Raw genomic sequence first — 22,759 nt, forward strand, 5'->3', positions numbered from 1 at the left:
TTTTAAGCAACTTTCTAATTTACTCCTGTTATCAATGTTTCTTCGTTCTCTTGCTATTTCTATATAAAAAAAAGAAGGCATCTAAGCTTTTTTTCTTGGTTAAGAACTCTGGACAGCAGTTTTTGATTGTTGGATGAGTTTATCCACCAATCAGCAAGGACAACCTGGGTTGTTCACCAAAAATGGGCCGGCATCTAAACTTGCATTCTTGCATTTCAAATAAAGATACCAAGAGAATAAAGAACATTTGATAATAGGAGTAAATTAGAAAGTTGCTTAAAATGTCATGCTCTATCTGAATCACAAAAGAAAAAATTTGGGTTCAGTGTCCCTTTAACTTCTACTAGAACCATTTTTGCTAATGGGAGTATATTGCCAAAATGCTTCTATTTATAATTGAAATGCGCCCACGCAGATTCAAATTTTGACCTTCCTAACCTTTAAATATCACCTGTAATGTAAAAATGAATTGACTGTATCAGGAACATCTCACTAATGTTTAAAGAGATTTGTTTATTTGAGTATATGCCCAATAGGTTTTTATATTTGTGTATTTATAATGTATATTTGTTTTGCTGTGAATTTAGTGTCCATAGTATATGTGGCATATTGTGTCACATGTAAATGATAGTATTCAATGTTTACATTGTATGCTTCATTTAAGAAAAGATGGGGGTGTATTTAGTATCACAGGTTTGTGTATCAGTGTTACAGCTGCTAACACTTTGAAGTGTTAATTAGATTTTTCTCAACAATAAAGAATAAAAACTTGAATATTTATGAAAGGAAATTTTCTAGGTTATAATGAGCCTTTGTTTTCATCAGAACATTATCATCTCCCCTTCTAAAGATCTGCATGCTTTTGTCCCTTACCCCTGACAACTCTCAGATCCTCTATTAAAAAAGAGAGTAAATAAAATGTCACATTGTGTGTTTTTAGTTGAGGCTATCGCCAGCTTTACAGAAAACAAAATGAACAAAGAGTCACATAAACCCTGAACATAAAACTTCTGTACCTTCCAAAAAGAATAACGTTGAACATTATTCTTTAAAGAGATGGTAAACACCTTGAGATTTTTATATGAAATGTTTAGTTATGCGTAATTAAACAACATTGCAGTATACTTTCTATAATTATTTATTATTTTGTTTAACTCTCTAACTTGCAAATTACAAAGACAGAAGGACTGATAAAGAATATTAAAATAGACAGCTCCTTACATATAAACAAACCATATAGATGAAATGAAAAAAATGAATGAGTGCTCAGATATCTGACAAAATCCAACCAGCACTGGCTTTCGTGATATATTTTGTCCCGTGATTTATTATTGAGGATTTTATCATTCTCAAAACTTGAAAAGCACCCTGTTGACTTCCCAAGGCTAACACTGCTACACACCATTCCATAATTAGATTTAACTGATAACAACTTCAAAGCAATGTACTCTATACTAACATAATTACTGTGCTTAGCCTTGTTGGCTGCTGAGTCTCAGATTGGCTCCTTCAAATAAGGTGGGTGAAGTTTGGCTATTGACAAACAATTGCAGTAAAAAGGATATAAAGGGGTATATTATGTTTAGACTCGTCTGATATTTATTTTATAGCAGTACAAGAGAAATGTCATGTAATTACAAGGTGTTTATTGTCCCTTCTGAATGTCTGCTTAGAGCAGGGGTGTCCAAACTTTGCTCTCCAGAGGTTTTGGAACTACATTTCCGATGATGCTCAGCCAGCATTTTATCTAGCTGAGCATCATGGGAAATGTAGTTCCAAAACCTCTGGAGAGCAAAGTTTGGACACCCCTGGCTTAGAGCATAGATCATGTGTCAGTGTATGTGGTTTTGTTTAGGCTGTGACAAATACAGAGGTCTCACAGTTTATCAATAATGTGTGATGTGTTCTCTTAGATTGCTTCATTACTGAAAGACAATGAACGAATCCAATCAACACAAAGCTCAGCCTCAGCTGATGACGTTGACATCAGGAAAATAAAGAAGGTGACAAATATCATATTGACTTGATGCACTACATTGTCATTATGATGAATACTCACTTCTTTAGCATGCGACATATCACATTCATAAACATCCAGTTGAGACTGCATGGACGTCAAAATTAATGTCTAATGGTGAAACTTTCCACTTTACTTTTACCGTGATATTTACTTCTTTCTCTTTGTATCGTTTGTTGAAAACTTAGACCCTTTCCTTGATAGAAAACTTCTTGATTATATTTCAGCATTTTTTTTTGTCTATTTCTAACAATATTTTACATTGTTGCAAATACTGCAGTCATATAGTGCCAAAAGGGACACAAAGACTTCAGTGTATTAATATAAAATGTTTAATTGTATCTAATGATTTATTTCGTGTTTAATGTCCTTTTAAAGGGACATGAAATCCAAAAGTTTATTTTGTGATTTAGAAAAGAGCATACAATTTTAAACTTTCCAATGTACTTCTGTGTTCTATACTGCTTCATTCTCCTGGTATCCTTTATTGTAGGAGAAGCAATGCACTACTAGGAGCTAGCTGAACACATCAGTGAGCCAATGGTAAGAGGTATATTTGTATAGCTACAAATCAGCAGCTATCTATCTGCCAGCTCCTAAGCCTAGCAAGGTATGCTTATCAACAAAGGATACCACGAAAATGAAGCAAATGAGATAATAGAAGTAAATTGGAAAGTTGTTTAAAAGCAGATGCTCTATCTGAATAATGAAAGAACATGTTTTAAGTTTCATGTCTCATGTGTACGCTCATTAGCATTCCTAGATATGCTCTCATGCAAATGATCATAGTTTCAATAAAGGATACCAAGAGAAAGAAGTACATTTGATTGTAAAAGTAAGTTGGAAAGTTTTTTTTTAAGTGAATGTAAATCTGAACCATGAAAGTTTATTTTGATTTCCATGTCTATTAATTCAATGTCATTAATCTCAATAGTATATTTTATTACATTTTGTTTAACTTTGGATGTGACTTACAGGTGCAAAGCTTCCTGCGTGGTTGGCTGTGCCGCAGGAAGTGGAAAAGCATCATCCAGGACTACTCAAGGTCTCCTCATGCAGACAGTATGCGCAAGAGAAATCAGGTGGTGTTCAGTATGCTGGAGGCGGAGGCTGAGTATGTGCAACAGCTGCACATTCTGGTCAATAATTTCCTAAGACCTTTACGCATGGCGGCCAGTTCCAAAAAACCACCGATTACACATGACGACGTCAGCAGTATCTTTCTTAACAGGTACCCAATGAAAGCACTCTAGTTGTACACTTGCATCAGAAGCTTAGGACACAATGTGCATAAATCAGAGGATAAATCATTCAGATATGAGATCTAAGTAAAATATTCTGCAACTATATCTGGTTTGCTGCTTCTGCTCTGGCTGGCTACATATTGAGGAGGATAAACTGACAGTTTATATGTAGGGAACTAGATGGGATACATGGAGACACCCCATAAGCTATATTGATAGATATAAAACGTTAATTTAGTGCTCTTCGTAGATCTGCACAGCTGAAAGGGAAGTAAACTATTTGGTATGTGTAGTAGCAAGCAGAAGTCAGTCTATTTGGTATGTGTAGTAGCAAGCAGAAGTCAGTCTATTTGGTATGTGTAGTAGCAAGCAGAAGTCAGTCTATTTGGTATGTGTAGTAGCAAGCAGAAGTCAGTCTATTTGGTATGTGTAGTAGCAAGCAGAAGTCAGTCTATTTAGTTTGTGGCAAAGCAAAATGCTGATTTGCAAGGTGTCATATCACTTTAAAGAAATGCCATGGGAACAATGCTATACACATGGGACACTACAGATAACCTTGGCAATATATAGTACTATGAATAGAATGCCAAGGATGCTCCAGGTGGCAAAGCTTTGTGTATGCAATGCTACACCTATGTTGGGGCAAAATTGTGGGAGTGTAATAATCTGGAGGCTAACAATACAGATGAGCCTGGGCAAGCAATGCTCTGTTAATAAAATATTGAAAATGTACCAGGGGATATATTCTGTTAATGTAATGTTACAGCTGTGCCAGTGGGTGGAACTGCTCTGTGAATGAAACACTACAGATATTGCTTGTGGAGCAAAGCTGTGTGAATAGAATACTGCAGATATTTCAGGGGTGTTTTATGTATTGAAAACTACTGATGTGTAATATGTTAATAGAACCCTACAGATGCACCTGGTGGGGAAATATACTATGAATGGAACTTTACAGATGCACTTCAGACATTAGCACTCTATGAATGGAATATGTATGTAGATTTATAATACTTTTTGAATTAAATACTATAGTTTTACTGTTGGGCTTCCGAGGTCTTACCTGAGTTAGGTGGGGGACACTAACCCAAAAATCAAAGGCATGGTGAAAGTCCAGATGGCTGTAAGAGGGGAGCTGGGAGCACAGCTGTAGCCTGAAGCTGCGCTAAAAGGAAGCAGTTTAGTGCAGCAGACAGCTGGGGTCCGGTGTTGGATCTGGCTACAGACGGGTGCGCTAAGTTTAGTGCACAGGGTCTTCATGCTTCAGATTGTTTGACCTGCAGGCAGTAAAGGTAAAGCTATTTGTGCCCTTTGTAGTTGAAGTGGCCCTGCTTCAGAATTGGCACCAAGGCTCATGGTGGACATTTTAAAAGACTTCCGTTAACATTGTTTGGTACTTAGTTGTTGTTATGGAAGTCCTGGCATTTGTGTTCCTGATTATTGGAACAGAAGTTTTGACTATTCTTTTGACTGCTCCTTTTGCTGTTACATCTGGCTACTTGGCTGCTGACTATTCTTCTGGATATCTCTGTGTGGTTGACATTTGGTTATGTTCATCCAGTGACAACTTCAGAATGTGCCTGACAAACTTTTACAACACATTTCGTGCAAGGTTGGTTCCAGACTCCAAATAAGGTAAATCCCTCATTACCTTATATTTACCAGGGATACTAATACTAACCAAGTATTACAGATGCGCTTAACAAAGCAATAACGACGCAACAAGAGAAATATTCATTATGAGAAGAATCACAATAAAACACAATTAAAGAAAATGGAAATAGTGTTTTGTAAAGAAAACACTATACATGTGTTCTCTGAATGCACTGATCTGTAAATAGAACTTTACAGGTGTGCAAGGAGAAGCAATGCTTTATAAATTAAATTATATGGATGCATCAGGGGGGTCATTGCTACCTAAAAATGACTAAACATGTTCTTGTTGTATGTGTGGAATGCTTAAGATGTTCAGGGGAGCAGTTCTGTGTAAATAAAAAAAAAACTACAGATGTGCCAAGGAAGTTATGCTTTGTAAACTGTAAACTACAGATGTGCCAAGGAAGTTATGCTTTGTAAACTGTAAACTACAGATGTGCCAAGGAAGTTATGCTTTGTAAACTGTAAACTACAGATGTGCCAAGGAAGTTATGCTTTGTAAACTGTAAACTACAGATGTGCCAAGGAAGTTATGCTTTGTAAACTGTAAACTACAGATGTGCCAAGGATGTTATGCTTTGTAAACTGTAAACTACAGATGTGCCAGGGTGGAGCATTAATCCGTGACATGAATACTACAAATGCACCTGCAGAGAAATATCATGTTAAAGGGATACTAAATACACATTTTTTTCTTTCATGATTCAGATAATTTCATCGCCCAATGGGGCAGCACAGTAATGTTACAGAAAGGATTGTGCGAAAAAGATATAAATGAATTACTCACATTTATTGAGCACTGTTGAAAAGTACTAAATCTGGCAGGCTGGATGTCTTAAGTCACCAGCTGACTTTTCCTCTTAGGTCTCCCAGGGAAAATGATGGTTGTAATAATCCAAAAAAGAGTCCAGAGGAAAAAAGAAATAACATCTAATTTCTCTAATATGCATTTTTGTAACCATAGAAACAAACTAGATGACGTGTATATAAGGCGACACACACCACTGATAGCTTATGCCTTATGAAACAGCTACATATAGCTGAGAAACGCATTGTAGTTTATTGATTTTATTGTGATTTTAAAATTAAATTTTTTTTACTACTATCTGCCTTGTACTACTTTTATTTCTTTTTTCCTCTGGACTCTTTTTTCGATTATTACAACCATCATTTTCCCTGGGAGACCTGAGAGTGAAAAGTCAGCTGGTGACTTAAGACATACAGCCTGCCAGATTTAGCACTTTTCAACAGTGCTCAATAAAATGTGAGTAATTCATTTATATCTTTTTCTCACAATCCTTTCGGTAACATTACTGTGCTTCCCCATTAGGCATTAGGCAATGAAATTGTGTTTCATGAGGGAGACTTCCGGTGGGGGCGGAGCTGTTAGGCACGCTGTGCAGCTCGCGGTGCTCTGGACTACAGGAGCCTGGATATTCTCCCCCAGCATTTGCTGCCTGCTTTACCCAGATCGTCTGGGAGTGTTTGCAGGACTACAGGCGGTGTCTACGCCTATGCCGTGGAAGTCCTTTTGATTGGCGGTTCAGCCCAGCGGTGGATACCGCACTAGCCACCAAAGACACGCGCAGGGAGGAGAGGAGCAGGCAAGTTAACCCCGGTGAATCTCCCGGGTTCTCTGAGTGAAGCGACCGCTGGTAGGAGGGAGTGGGGCGCCCGCGGAGCGATCGGTGGACAACGCTCCCTCCTCGCGGGTGAATATAACATCTGATCAGTCGGAGGCCTGAGGAGACGCTCTTCTTTACTGCGGTGTCCGAGGCAGGCGTGTCAAGCTTGGGATTTCTCTGGTGATGTCCAAGTCTGTTGGGCCCTGATACCTGTTCATAGTTCCCAAAAAAGAGGGAACATTCAGACCAATTTTGGATCTCAAGATCCTAAACAAATTTCTCAGGGTACCATCGTTCAAAATGGAAACTATTCGAACGATCCTACCTACTATCCATGAAAATCAATTTATGACTACCGTGGATTTAAATGATGCGTACCTACATATTCCTATCCACAAGGAACATCATCAGTTCCTAAGGTTCGCTTTTCTGGACAAGCATTACCAGTTTGTGGCACTTCCATTCGGATTAGCCACTGCTCCAAGGATTTTCACAAAGGTACTAGGGTCCCTTCTAGCGGTTCTAAGACCAAGGGGCATTGCAGTAGTACCTTACTTGGACGACATCCTGATTCAAGCGTCGTCTCTGTCAAAAGCAAAGGCTCATACGGACATCGTCCTAGCCTTTCTCAGATCTCACGGATGGAAGGTGAACAAAGAAAAAAGTTCTCTGTCCCCGTCAACAAGAGTTCCCTTCTTGGGAACAATAATAGATTCCTTAGAAATGAGGATTTTTCTGACAGAGGTCAGAAAATCAAAAATTCTAAGCTCTTGTCAAGTACTTCATTCTGTTCTTCGTCCTTCCATAGCGCAGTGCATGGAAGTAATAGGATTGATGGTTGCAACAATGGACATAGTTCCTTTTGCACGAATTCATCTAAGACCATTACAACTGTGCATGCTCAGACAGTGGAATGGGGATTATACAGACTTGTCTCCGACGATTCAAGTAGATCAAAAGACCAGAGATTCACTCCGTTGGTGGCTGACCCTGGACAATCTGTCACAGGGAATGAGCTTCCGCAGACCAGAGTGGGTCATTGTCACGACCGACGCCAGCCTGGTGGGCTGGGGCGCGGTCTGGGAACCCCTGAAAGCTCAGGGTCTATGGTCTCGGGAAGAATCTCTTCTCCCGATAAACATTCTGGAACTGAGAGCGATATTCAATGCTCTCAAAGCTTGGCCTCAACTAGCAAAGGCCAAATTCATAAGGTTTCAATCAGACAACATGACGACTGTTGCATATATCAATCATCAGGGGGGAACAAGGAATTCCCTGGCGATGGAAGAAGTGACCAAAATAATTCAATGGGCGGAGGATCACTCCTGCCACTTGTCTGCGATCCACATCCCAGGAGTGGAAAATTGGGAAGCGGATTTTCTGAGTCGTCAGACATTCCATCCGGGGGAGTGGGAACTCCATCCGGAAATCTTTGCCCAAATAACTCAATTATGGGGCATTCCAGACATGGATCTGATGGCGTCTCGTCAGAACTTCAAGGTTCCTTGCTACGGGTCCAGATCCAGGGATCCCAAGGCGACTCTAGTAGATGCACTAGTAGCACCTTGGACCTTCAACCTAGCTTGTGTATTCCCACCGTTTCCTCTCATTCCCAGGCTGGTAGCCAGGATCAATCAGGAGAGGGCTTCGGTGATCTTGATAGCTCCTGCATGGCCACGCAGGACTTGGTATGCAGACCTGGTGAATATGTCATCGGCTCCACCATGGAAGCTACCTTTGAGACAGGACCTTCTTGTTCAAGGTCCATTCGAACATCCGAATCTGGTTTCCCTCCAGCTGACGGCTTGGAGATTGAACGCTTGATTTTATCAAAGCGTGGGTTTTCAGATTCTGTAATAGATACTCTGATTCAGGCTAGAAAGCCTGTAACTAGAAAAATTTACCATAAAATATGGAAAAAATATATCTGTTGGTGTGAATCCAAAGGATTGCCATGGAACAAGATAAAGATTCCTAAGATTCTATCCTTTCTACAAGAAGGTTTGGAGAAAGGATTATCTGCACGTTCTCTAAAGGGACAGATTTCTGCTTTATCTGTCTTACTACACAAACGACTGGCAGCTATGCCAGATGTTCAAGCATTTGTTCAGGCTCTGGTTAGGATCAAGCCTGTTTACAGACCTTTGACTCCTCCCTGGAGTTTAAATCTAGTTCTTTCAGTTCTTCAAGGGGTTCCGTTTGAACCCTTACATTCCGTAGATTTTAAGTTACCTATCTTGGAAAGTTTTGTTTTTGGTTGCAATCTCTTCTGCTAGAAGAGTTTCAGAGTTATCTGCCTCTGCAGTGTTCTCCTCCTTATCAGTGTGTTCCATGCAGATAAGGTGGTTTTGCGTACTAAAGCCTGGTTTTCTTCCTAAAGTTTGTTTCTAACAAAAATATTAACCAGGAGATAGTTGAACCTTCTTTGTGTCCGAATCCAGTTTCAAAGAAGGAGCGTTTGTTACACAATTTGAGACGTTGTCCGTGCTCTAAAATTCTATTTAGAGGCTACTAAAGATTTCAGACAAACATCATCCTTGTTTGTGGTTTATTCTGGTAAAAGGAGAGGTCAAAAAGCGACTTCCACCTCTCTTTTCCTTTTGGCTTAAAAACATTATCCGTTTGGCTTATGAGACTGCCGGACGGCAGCCTCCTGAACGAATCACAGCTCACTCCACTAGGGCTGTGGCTTCCACATGGGCCTTCAAGAACGAGGCTTCTGTTGATCAGATATGTAAGGCAGCGACTTGGTCTTCACTGCACACTTTTGCCCAAATTTTACAAATTTGATACTTTTGCTTCTTCGGAGGCTATTTTTGGGAGAAAGGTTTTGCAAGCTGTGGTGCCTTCCGTTTAGGTGACCTGATTTGCTCCCTCCCTTCATCCGTGTCCTAAAGCTTTGGTATTGGTTCCCACAAGTAAGGATGACGCTGTGGACCGGACACACCAATGTTGGAGAAAACAGAATTTATGCTTACCTGATAAATTACTTTCTCCAACGGTGTGTCCGGTCCACGGCCCCGCCCTGGTTTTTTTAATCAGGTCTGATGAATTATTTTCTCTAACTACAGTCACCACGGTATCATATGATTTCTCCTATATATATTTCCTCCTGTCCGTCGGTCGAATGACTGGGGTGGGCGGAGCCTAGGAGGGATCATGTGACCAGCCTTTGCTGGGACTCTTTGCCATTTCCCTGTTGGGGAAGAGAATATCCCACAAGTAAGGATGACGCCGTGGACCGGACACACCGTTGGAGAAAGTAATTTATCAGGTAAGCATAAATTCTGTTTTTCGCCCGATTTTGTTGAAAATTAAAAATGATCTTCAAAATTGGTCTTCTCTCCCAGTTTCCTTATCAGCAAGAGTTAATTTAATTAAAATGATTATTCTTCCAAAGATTTTATATCTCTTACAAAATCTCCCGTTATTATTAACCAATAGAGATATTATGACTTACAGTCTTGGCAATCCAAATTTATTTGGGGCAATAAAAAACCAAGGATTAGCCCTGAGCAGACTGACACAAAAGCGGTCACTTGCAGGTTTAGCCTTGCCAGATTTTAAGATTATATAAACTGGGCATGTTTAGCCAAGTTAGCTTTTGACTGGATTACGGAGTCAAATAAATTTGTGCGCTGGAGTTAGAATCATTTCTGATTTCTCCTTTTGCATTAAAAGCTATCCTTCACTGTTCTTTGAAAAGTTTGCCGTTAAATGTTTGTAAATTGATCTCCTTTAAAAATGTCATTGTGGCATGGCATAAAATCTGTCGGGTTTTAAAAATCTCACCAGTATTTTCTGAGTTTCTCCTGATAGTAGGTAATCCTGAATTTATGCCTGGTATTAATCAGCGAGCTTTTAGGCTTTGGGCAGAAACAGGATTGGTCTATATCCATCAGTTATTTGACTCTAATCAATTGCTTACATCAGAGTTACTGTTTCGGAAATTCGATTTACCTAGTTCAAATTTGTATGCTTATTTTCAGCTACGACATTATATATTTAATCAGAGGTGGGACACAGTAGTATTCCTGACTGGATAGAACATAAAGAGATTATAATTTGCCAGTTCTTGCTAGGTCTGTTCTTCAATATCTTTGATCTATGACCATTCTCTTGGCTAAACAGGGGAATTATGTATAGATAAATTATATAATTTTTGGAAAAGGTATTTCCCGCAATTAGAGGAGAACAGAATTGAGCGAAGTTTTTTGGAACTAGATAAGTTACAGATTTCTGCTTCATGGAAAGAAGCCCATTTTAAATTAATTAATAACTATTATCTCGCCCCTGATAAAATGGTCAGATTTTAACCCGACTCAAGCTTTTTGTTGTCCGCGCTGCTCCCTTGATAAGCTAGACTTTTTTCATATGTTCTGGTTGTGTCTAAAGTACAACATTTTTGGCAAAAGATCAGGTTTTGGTATGGCAAGTTGTACAAAGATTCAAGCCTGTTCTCGGCGAGGAGATATTTCTTTTATCGAACCCGGATCTCCGACCGAATTGTCCGGTAAAGATATTCAATACAATAATTTTGACAGCAAGACAGTTAATAGCTAAAGGTTGGAGGAGTCACGCAGCTCCGAGTTTTTCTTCCCTTCCTTAAAGAAATTCAATTTAGATTTTATTTGAATCTTTCCACACTAAATTTTTAGTGGATAGTAGGGTAGGAATTTTTCCCTCCGGGATTGGCTACCGTTAATTAGTCTTACCCTCTTCCTATTCAAAGACCTCATTTTATTGCCTTTCTTAAATTCTTACCCTTCCTAGAATTGGTAATACTTGAGTTATTCCCTCCAGCTTGGGTAACTGGTTATCGGGAAATAATTATGTGAGACGCGAGATGGGGGTTATGAATATTTTGTGGTAATACCTACATGCGTACAGGTGTATATGTCCTATGGGGGAAGGAGGATCGGACGATAAAATAACAATAGAGGGAGGGAGGAGGGAGAGGGGAGGAATTTAATTTTGAAGGAGAGGGGAAAGGGGAAGGTCCAGGAAGACAATTTCCTCCATTTTTTTTTTTCTCTTCTTTTTCTCTCGTTGTTGTGTTTTGTTTTGTTTTATTGCCATAGTGGAAAAAAAAAACCCAACAGTGAATACACTAAACTTTTATTTTTGGCTAAAAAAGAATTATTTCAGAGTAGGGATGCACCGAAATTTCGGCCGCAGAAAGTTTCGGCCGAAAATGGCATTTTTGGCTATTTCGGTGTTCGGTTTTTTTGCCTGTTATTTTCGGTAAAATTATTGTGTAACATTTTTCAAATTTGATGCTAGCCTAGAGCTGCTGTTTTAAGTTTATTACTTGGACTTACTGTTCTGCATATAATGAGTTTTCTAGGACTATATACTTTATTTGGATAATTAGTAAAAAAAAAACCCCTGTTAAATATGATTCTGTTACATAGAACTAAATGAAGAATAATACAGTATATTGATATTTATAATTGTTTTAAGTAGGGATGCACCAAAATTTTGGTCGCAGAAACATTTTGGCCGGAAAATTGTTTGCCTGTTTTATTTTTTTTTCTCTTGGTTAAAATTATTGTGTAGCATGTCATTGTTTTAATATATTTTTGTCCAATTTTAGTGTGTTACCTTTCAATAAAAGTGTGGGATTTTTTTTATTGGCTCTAATTATGCAAAAAAAAAAAAACTAAAAAAAATTAATTTGAAAAAATACATTTTCGGTATCGGTTTCGGTTTTCGGCCAAGTGCATCCCGGATTTTCGGATTCGGTTTCGGTCTAGAATTTCCATTTCGGTGCATCACTATTTCAGAGTAAATTTAGCCCAAGAGTTATGCTAGGATATGCAAGTAGTTTTATTTTTGCTCGACGTAGATGGATATATGCTTGATATACTACGTTTATTATATGGGCATTTTTTCCGTTCTGCATTTGTTTTTGTTTTTTTTCCTTTCTTGTTCTGTATGGCCATCTTGTTTATTCTGCAATTTTGTACACTCTGTTGGATTAATAAAATATTAAAAAAAAAAAAAAGAAATTGTGTTTCATGAAACCATCTCCCACTGAGACTTCCTGAGAGACAGTCAGCTGGAGACTGAGAGGCCCAGCCTGCCTTACTTGCACTTCCAAAATAGTGCGCCCCTCCTCTGTGAGTACCTCTCCAAACACATCCAGATTTTCATTAAAAAATTTTCTTTCATGATTTAGATAGAGCATGAAATTTTAATTAACTTTCTAATTTACTCCTATTATCGATTTCTTTTCATTCTCTTGCTATCTTTATTTTAAAAGCAGGAATGTAATTCTTAGCAGCCAGCCCATTTTAGGTTCAGCACCCTGGATAGCACTTGCTTATTGGAGGTTGACATTTACCCACCAATAAGCAAACATAACCCAGGTTCTCAACCAAAAATGGGCCGGCTCCTATGCATCACATTTCTGCTTTTTAAATAAAGATAGCACGAGAACAAATAAAAATTAATAATAGGAGTAAATTAGAAAGTTGCTTAAAATTGCATGCTCTATTGGAATCATGAGGAAAAAAACATTGGGTTTAGTGTCCTTTTAATAGAAAGTTTTTGTCTGCACCATGAGGTGCTCTTCTTTGTTTTATTTATAGAAGTTATCCCCAAGCCCAATTCGTTGGAAAAAGGGCCGACTTTTATACCAACACATTCCTATTTTTATTTCCTCCCCTAACACTTATGGCAAACACCTATCTTTAATCATTATTATTATCATTCTTCTAATTTCTTTATATATAATTTTGTTTAATTTTTATGCAATTTAACAAACTGTGTCAGTACATACTACTATACACATATTCCAAACTAGCGCCCTCTGTCTACACTTTTTTCCACTTTTAGTGGAAAAAGTCTAGTTTTTTGCATTTCACATTTAGAAAGATGCTTAAAAGTGCATTCTTTGGGGCCCATTTATCAAGCTCCGAACAGAGCTTGTGGACCTGTGTTTCTGGCGAATCTTCAGACTCGCCAGAAACAGAAGTTAGGAAGCAGCAGTCTAAAGACTGCTGCTCCATAACCCTGTACGCTTGCTCTGATGAGGCGGACAGGAATCGCTGGAAATAAACCCTATCAAATACGATCGGGTTGATTTACACCCCCCTGCTGGTGGACGATTGGCCGCGAGTCTGCAGGGGGGCGGCGCGTTGCACCAGCAGCTCTTGTGGAGCTGCTGGTGCAATGCTGAATACGGAGAACGTATTGCTCTCCGCATTCAGCGAGGTCTTGCGGACCTGATCCGCACTGTCGGATCAGGTCTGCAAGACCTTTGACAAATAGGCCCCTCTATCTGGATCATTAAAGAAAAAATGTGGGTTTAGTGTCTCTTTAATGTAAAACAATCTGTGACATCGGAATCAATGTCTGTGAATAGAAAACTAAAAGTGTACAGAGGGGAACAATGTTTGGTGAAATGATCACTACAGTTGCGTCAGAGTAGGAGTGATCTATAAATGGAAGACTAGTCATATGCAGAGGTACCATATGTATGAAGATGCACCTTGGGAGGCCTCTTCTAAAAATGGAATACTACTAGTTTATTAGTAAGTTTTACATTGCAGATGGAGGAGGTATAACATACAATTGAAACAACACAGAGGGGTCAGGGTTTGAGGGATGTTCTAATTGCAGAGAAATGCTATATAAATTAAGCATTACAAATATGCTATGGGAGATACAGCTTATTTTACTGGATGTTAACGTAAGATGTGCCATGTAGAGCAATTAATACAAGTGTGCTGTGTGAATCAGTTTTATGTGATGCACAGATTTGCCAGATTAGAGGAATACAATATGTAAATAGTACAAGTATATAACACTACCAAAGTGCAATTGGGATGACCTCTATCTGACAGGAAAGCTTCAGATGCACCAACATAAACTATGCACATAGGGAGCATTACCTTGTGAATGAAGCACTACAAATGGGTAGACATACTATTTAATTGAGTATTAAAGGGACACTAAACCCAATTTTTTTTATTTCATGATTCAGATAGAGCATGTCATTTTAAGCAGCTTTCTAATTTATTCCTATTATCAATTTTTCTTTGTTCGCTTGCTATCTTTATTTAAAGCTTAGGAGCCGACCCATTTTAGGTTCAGCACCCTGGATAGCGCTTGTTTATTGGTGGCTACATTTAGCCACCAATAAGCAAGCATAACCCAGGTTCTGTACCAAAAATGGAACCTACGGCTCCTAAGCTTTACATTCCTGCTTTTTAAATAAAGATATTGAAGTATCAATAATCAGTAAATACTCAGCTGGGAGCTTGCAGTATAAATAAATATTATTACTAGTTAGTTATTCAGTGGCTACACTAACCCTGATATTTATTAAGGACAAGTAATACAGCTGAAATCATTTGTGTTGATAGTGCACACTGTTCTCTTCTGTTCTCTTTTGTTACCTAACAAAGCCTAGCCTAAGTTTTTCTCACCTGTGCCTAAATATACCCCTGGCACAGCTGTCTGCTTCATGATTACATTTGCTCTTATTTAGATATAATGACTTCACTTACTCAATATCTTTTTCTTGCTCATTTTCTGTAGCTTGATATCAGGGATAGAATTCATACTTTCTATTTCCTTTATACATAGCTTTTTTTTTTTTAACCAACTCTCATAGCATTTCTGATCTACAGACTTTATTTTGTTTTGTTTTTTTGTTTACATTTTTTTGTGAAGTCTTACGGTTTCCATTCTATAAATTTGATAATTGTACAAAACGATCCCATGTTGCCTTTATGTAATTACAAGCATGAATTAAAGGGACACTAAACCCAATTTTTTTCTTTCATGATTCAGAATTAAATTCCTGCTTTTTAAATAAAGAAAGCAAGAGAACGAATAAAAATTGATAGTAGGAGCAAATTAGAAACTTGCTTAAAATTGCATGCTCTATCTGAATCATGAAAGAAAAAAGATTGGGTTTAGTGTCCCTTTAAGCTGGAGTAACACTTGTAATTGGATATGATGGTCTGGAATTTATTAAAAAGCTTGTTTAAAAGGATACAAAACTGCACTGTTAGTTGCCTATAACTATGTTTTCAACCCCCACTGCTGATACTGAGCTAAACACAGGCTGCAGAACCATTGACAAGCAGCATATATCCATAGCCACCAATTAAGGCTGTGACACACTGCAAGTGATGCGGCGCGAGGCAAAGCAGCTGCTTCGCTCCGCGTCGCATCGCTTCTGAAGTTCAAATATTTCATCTCTGAGCGCTTAGCTACGCGACCTGACGCAGCAGAGTGCTCAGAGATGAAAAGGCAGGACACACTGAGCGCGCACAGCCGCATCTACACGCTGCGCGTCGCTCTGCTTGCAGTGTGTCACAGCCTTAAAGGCTGTGACACACTGCAAGCGATGCGGCGCGAGGCAAAGCAGCTGCTTTGCTCCGCATCGCATCGCTTCTGAAGTTCAAATATTTCATCTCTGAGCGCTTAGCTATGCGACCTGACACAGCAGAGTGCTCAGAGATGAAAAGGCAAGACACACTGAGCGCGCACAGCTGCATCTACACGCTGCGCGTCGCTCTGCTTGCAGTGTGTCACAGCCTTTACTGTCCCTTGTCTAGTTTAGTAGCAGAGGTGCATTTCCCCTCTGGAGCTGAATTTTAACTGTGTTTAACCATTACTCAGGAGCTAAACATATAGTTATAGGCAGGCAATTAGATATTTTTTATTTAAGGTCCATGTCTCTTTAACTTTCCTCATTATTAGAGGTTCTGATGTATGAGAGAATCTTTCCACAGGCTCATTTGATTCTACTTGAACGGGTGTTGTGGGGATAGTGTAATGTTTTATTGCAAAGTCTTTCAAATTGAATGAAGTAACCTGAGTGCTGCTGTCTGAAACTATTGATTCTAGAAGAACAAAAGTAATATGCATTTTATTAAGCATTTAAATGACAATACAATTGTTCATTTTGCTGTTTGATTGATCTTAAAGGGACACTAAACCCAAATATTTTCTTTCATGATTCAGATAAAGCGGCAATTTTAAGCAACGTTCTAATTTACTCCTATTATCAATTTTTCATCCCTGGATAGTGCTTTCTTATTAGTGGCTACATTTAGCAAACCAATAAGCAAGCATAACCCAGGTTCTGAACCAAAAATGGGCCGTCTCCTAAGCTTTACATTCCTGCTTTTAAATAAAGATAGCAAGAGAACGAAGAAAAATTGCTAATAAGAGTAAATTAGAAAGTTGCTTAAAATTACATGTTCTATCTGAATCATGAAAGAAAAAATTTGCATTTAGTGTCCCTTTTAACACATAGGTCTAGATTACAAGTGTAGTGCTACTTAGCGCTTTTGCTTGAGTGCTAACATTGTCAGAATACTTGTTTTTTGCAATAAACGAATAATTATGTGTGAGTAGAATGGTACAGGATTTTAGCATACTTGTTTAACCATGCCACAAAATCGTCAAGGCATATGCATTCTTCTGAGCCTACTTCAGTACTTTTATGACCTGGGACAATAATAATTCTACTGCACTTCATATCGTCATATCTATCCAGCAGACTTGATCTTGAATATGGAAACAAAGGATCTTTAGGAGCAATTATTTCTTCTGTGCAGTAAATCCATAATAGTCCAAAGGGTCGTTAAACTCAAAATATAATTCTCCATAAAGGGCTAGATTACGAGTGGAGAGGTATCTTGCACTCGTGCATTAACTCAACTCAAACAAACTTCGAATACCGTGAACACATTAACATATTCCCCCATAGACTTCAATGAAGTGTGAAAAGTGGGGGGGGAAACCTAACACCCTACTCGCGCACAAACACGATCACGTTTAACCAAAGGACGTCAACCCGACATGAAAATATTAATATTTCACATTCCAATGTTCTTCATATCGAAGAATATGTTCTATTTATTCTTAAATTACATATTTCTCTCTCTCTTTCTCTCTCTCTCTCTCTCTCTCTCTATATATATATATATATATATATATATATATATATATATATATATATATATATATTTATATTTATATCTGATGTTTTTTTGGTAAATATATATCTATACCTACATACTGTATATAGATGATTATACATATGTATATATACAGATATACCTGTATATAGGAATATATATTTAAAAATAAATAGAACATATTCCCCTATGTGAAAAACATTGGAATGTGAAACATTTACAGTAAACATACATAGTAACATAGTAGATAAGGTTGAAAAAAGACTGAAGTCCATCAAGTTCAACCTATACAAATCTAAAATACTTACAAAAAGCTCCAGTTAAGCTTAAATAACCCCATTAAAATGTGACCCATTTAATAATATCAATCATATCCATGAATTTTGTTTATATACAGAAATTTATCCAGACTATTTTTAAATGTATCTATGGTATTGGCATTCACTACCTCCTTTGGTAATGAGTTCCATAATTTTATTGCTCTTACAGTGAAAAAACGTTTCCATTGCAGGAGATTAAATCTCCTTTCCTCCAACCTTAAATTATGACCTCTTGTCAGAAACAATTTTCTTGGAATAAACAGAGCTTCTGTCATCTCTGTATATGGGCCTTGAATATATTTATATAAAGTAATCATGTCACCTCTCAAGCGCCTTTTTTCTAAAGAAAAGAGACCCAGTTTGGCTAGCCTCTCCTCATAGGTTAATTTCTCCAATCCCCTTATTAGCTTTGTGGCCCTTCTCTGAACTTTTTCTAGTTCTGCAATATCTTTTTTAGCAATCGGTCCCCAGAACTGCACTCCAAACTCAAGGTTAGGTCTTACCAGGGCTTTATATAATGACAGAATTATGCTTTCCTCCCTTGAATCAATGCCTCTTTTAATACATGCTAGTATCTTATTAGCCTTTGAAGCTGCTGCCCTGCATTGTGCACCCATCTTTAGCTTGTTATCTATTACTACTCCCAAATCCCTTTCCTCCTGTGTTTGGCTAAGTCTTGTCCTATTTAAAAAATACGTAGCCTGCTTATTTTTACTTCCAAAATGTAGAACCTTGTATTTTTCCGTATTAAATCTCATTTTCCATTCACTTGCCCATTGTTCTAATTTTAGCAAATCCCTTTGTAATGAGAATTCGTCCTGCTCTGACCTAATGACCTTACTTAACTTAGTATCATCTGCAAAAATAGAGATGTCGCTATTTAATCCTTGCTCCAAGTCATTTATAAAAATATTAAAAAGAACAGGGCCCAGTACTGATCCCTGGGGGACGCCACTGATTACCTTTGTCCAATCTGAGTATGATCCATTTACTACTACTCGTTGCTCCCTATCTTTTATCCAGTTATTTATCCATGAGCTAACATTTTCAGCTATTCCCAGTCCCTTAATTTTGTGCATTAATCTCTCATGTGGCACTGTATCAAATGCCTTTGCAAAATCTAAGTATATCACATCAACTGATTCCCCTTTATCTATATTTTTACTTACTTCCTCATAGAATCTAATTAGATTAGTTTGATTAGATTAGTTTGACATGATCTATTTCTCCTAAAGCCATGCTGATTAGAACTCATAATCTTGTTTACACGAATATGTTCATCAATATAATCCCTTATAATCCCTTCAAATATCTTCCCTACTATTGATGTCAGACTAACTGGTCTATAGCTTCCTGGATCATCCCTGCTTCCCTTTTTGAAGAGTGGCACCACATCAGCTTTACGCCACTCCTGGGGTACCATGCCTGAGGATAATGAGTCATGAAAATTAATAGTAGAGGTTTGTCTATAACTGTGCTAAGTTCCCTTAACACCCTTGGGTGTATTCCATCTGGGCCTGGAGTTTTATTTACCTTAATATTTTCCAGTTTTTTCCTGATATCCTCTAAACATAACACAGTTAGTGGTATGGACTGGCATGTTCTATTTTGTTCCAAAGTATCATCCAATGGTTCCTCTCTTGTGTATACTGAAGAAAAAAACGGGTTTAGTACCTCAGCCTTCTCCCTGTCATTATTTATCATGCTATCCTCCACGCATTTTAATGTACCTATATTATCCTTCTTAGATTATTTGCTATTTATGTACTTAAAGAACCTTTTAGGGTTAGTCTTAGAATCCTTGGCAATTAATTTTTCATTTTCAATTTTGGCTAATTTGATTGCTTTTTTGCATGCTTTGTTACATTCCTTATAAATATTGTATGTTGAGTCTCTACTATTTTCTTTTAATAATTGAAATGCCCTACGTTTTTTCCTAATTTCTCTTAACACATTTTTATTTAGCCATAACGGCTTTGATTTTTGATTTTGATTTTTATAACCATACAGTTAAACACTTTGTTAAATATGAATGTTGCATAAATGTTTTTTCATGTTTTCAGCTACTTGATTGCAAGGGCTCCAATGCACTTATATATATGTCTATATATGTATACATATGTATTTATGTGTTTATATGTGTATATATGTCTGTAAATACATATGTACACATTTTTTGTTGAGCATAACAGTGAACCACCCAGAGCTCTGAAGTCGATGTATCCCGACGCACGTTAAATTAAATTGTGCTCAAGCGAACTTGTTTACTTACAACTCGTAATACACATCCTACCTCTGATGCCCACAAAGAGAATGGAATTATAGGAAAAGGGAACAAAATAAATAGACAGTATATTGCATTTTTTATATATATATATATATATATATATATATATATATATATATATACAATTTATATTTTATATTACCATCTGAAATTGTTTAATGTCTCTTTAAAGATGCTCCTGTGCTGAATAAACCAACCTTTTTATGGGAGTTTTCCCAATCAGCCATTGCTTTTTCATTAAATAAAGTATTTGAGCATGTTTGACTGTTGCTCTTTTATACACATGCTAGACTTTTTAAGTTATATGTCACTCATTATTTTTATCAGTTTTAGTTCATAAAAAAACACCATGACCTCATTTACTAAAAAAGCACCTAGATTTACCAGCCATATCTAAAATAATTATAAGGGTGGGGGGAACAACCTTTTAATGAGCTAATCAGGTGAAAAGTAATGAAACAACAAAAGTCTTTTAAAGAAAACAAAAAATATAAATGCCCCTAACCTGACATACTCATAATTCTGCATTACTGCTTTCCTGTGTCTGCTCCAATAACATTAGGCTAACATTTATTATAATATATCTCAGCTGCCACCACCCAGGACAGTTGTTTTGGGGAGTCACAGTTTTTTCAAAACTATCAGATTAAAACCACAAAACATAGCACTGTTACAATTCTATCAGTAATGAATGACTGTCTAAACTAAACAAGGCTGGATTGGACTACCAGGGCACCAGGAGATTTCCCTGTGGGCTGCTGTAGCTGGGACTGGCTTTGCTACAATTTAAGGGGATGGTGTAGCTAGTGAGGTAATGCAGCTGTATCACCTCCTCTCTTCATGTTTCCTCTGAGCTAAACATGTTAAAGGGTCAGTCTACTCCAGAATTTGTATTGCATAAAAAGATAGATCATCCCTTTATTACACATTCCCAGTTTTGCATAACCAACACTGTTATATTAATACACTTTTTTTACCTCTGTGATTACCTTGGGGCCGATTTACTAACTGTCGGACGGACATGATCTGCTGTAGTGGATCATGTCCACCTGACATCGCTGAATGCCGATAGCATAATAAAATGGAAAATTGTTTAAAACTGCATTCCCTATCTGAATCATGAAAGTTTAATTACGACTAGACTATCCCTTTAAGTCACAAAAGAAAAAGGTTTTATTTCCTAGACCATGTACCATTTCAGTTGCTGTCCCTACTTTGAATAGTTTTTAGTGTCTAGTCAAATCGCACTGTGAAACAGAGTGGCACACTATTTTGAGTGTCTTCTCCTGATCACACTATGGATAATCATTTTTACTCTGAAAAGGAGTAATGGATAAAATTAGGTTGTAGGGTGCCTATATAACAACAATCTGGTAAAAATGTTTTATATATTTATTTGTATTATCAAGAATAATACAAGTTCAAATAAAAAACATAATTTATGCTTACCTGATACATTTATTTCTCTTGTAGTGTATCCAGTCCACGGATCATCCATTACTTGTGGGATATTCTCCTTCCCAACAGGAAGTTGCAAGAGGATCACCCACAGCAGAGCTGCTATATAGCTCCTCCCCTAACTGTCATATCCAGTCATTCGACCGAAAACAAACAGAGAAAGGAGAAACCATAGGGTGCAGTGGTGACTGTAGGTTAATTAAAATTTAGACCTGCCTTAAAAGGACAGGGCGGACCGTGGACTGGATACACTACAAGAGAAATAAATTTATCAGGTAAGCATAAATTATGTTTTCTCTTGTTAAGTGTATCCAGTCCACGGATCATCCATTACTTGTGGGATACCAATACCAAAGCTAAAGTACACGGATGATGGGAGGGACAAGGCAGGATTAAGCGGAAGGAACCACTGCCCGAAGAACCTTTCTCCCAAAAACAGCCTCCGAAGAAGCAAAAGTATCAAATTTGTAAAATTTTGAAAAAGTGTGAAGCGAAGACCAAGTTGCAGCCTTACAAATCTGTTCAACAGAGGCCTCATTTTTGAAGACCCATGTGGAAGCCACAGCTCTAGTAGAATGAGCTGTAATCTTTTCAGGGAGCTGCTGTCCAGCAGTCTCATAGGCTAGGCGTATTACTCTCCGAAGCCAAAAGGACAGAGAGGTTGCCGAAACTTTTTGACCTCTCCTCTGTCCAGAGTAAACGACAAACAGGGAAGATGTTTGACGAAAATCCTTAGTAGCTTGTAAGTAAAACTTCAAGGCACGGACTACGTCCAGATTATGTAAAAGACGTTCCTTCTTTGAAGAAGGATTAGGACACAATGATGGAACAACAATCTCTTGATTGATATTCTTGTTAGAAACCACCTTAGGTAAAATCCCAGGTTTCGTACGCAGAACTACCTTATCTGCATGAAAAATCAGATAAGGAGAATCACATTGTAAGGCAGATAGCTCAGAGACTCTCCGAGCCGAGGAAATAGCCATCAAAAACAGAACTTTCCAGATAAAAGTTTAATATCAATGGAATGAAGGGGTTCAAACGGAACTCCTTGAAGAACTTTAAGAACCAAGTTTAAGCTCCACGGAGGAGCAACAGGTTTAAACACAGGCTTAATTCTAACCAAATCCTGGCAAAATGCCTGAACGTCTGGAACCTCTGCCAGACGCTTGTGCAAAAGAATAGACAGAGCAGAAATCTGTCCCT

At 37.8% G+C, this 22,759-nt stretch overlaps 1 protein-coding gene across 1 annotated transcript in view; it reads left to right on the top strand.

Moving 5' to 3' along the window:
- Positions 1-22,759, top strand: part of RASGRF1 (Ras protein specific guanine nucleotide releasing factor 1) — a 300,540-nt gene that overhangs the window by 110,028 nt on the left and 167,753 nt on the right. The window contains exons 4-5 of the mRNA XM_053718462.1: positions 1,914-2,003; positions 2,995-3,248. Of these exons, the coding sequence (XP_053574437.1) occupies positions 1,914-2,003; positions 2,995-3,248 (344 nt within the window). The remainder of the gene's footprint in view (positions 1-1,913; positions 2,004-2,994; positions 3,249-22,759) is intronic.

This window comes from Bombina bombina, chromosome 6 (genome assembly GCF_027579735.1).
Source record: "Bombina bombina isolate aBomBom1 chromosome 6, aBomBom1.pri, whole genome shotgun sequence".
Classification (NCBI taxonomy): domain Eukaryota; kingdom Metazoa; phylum Chordata; class Amphibia; order Anura; family Bombinatoridae; genus Bombina; species Bombina bombina.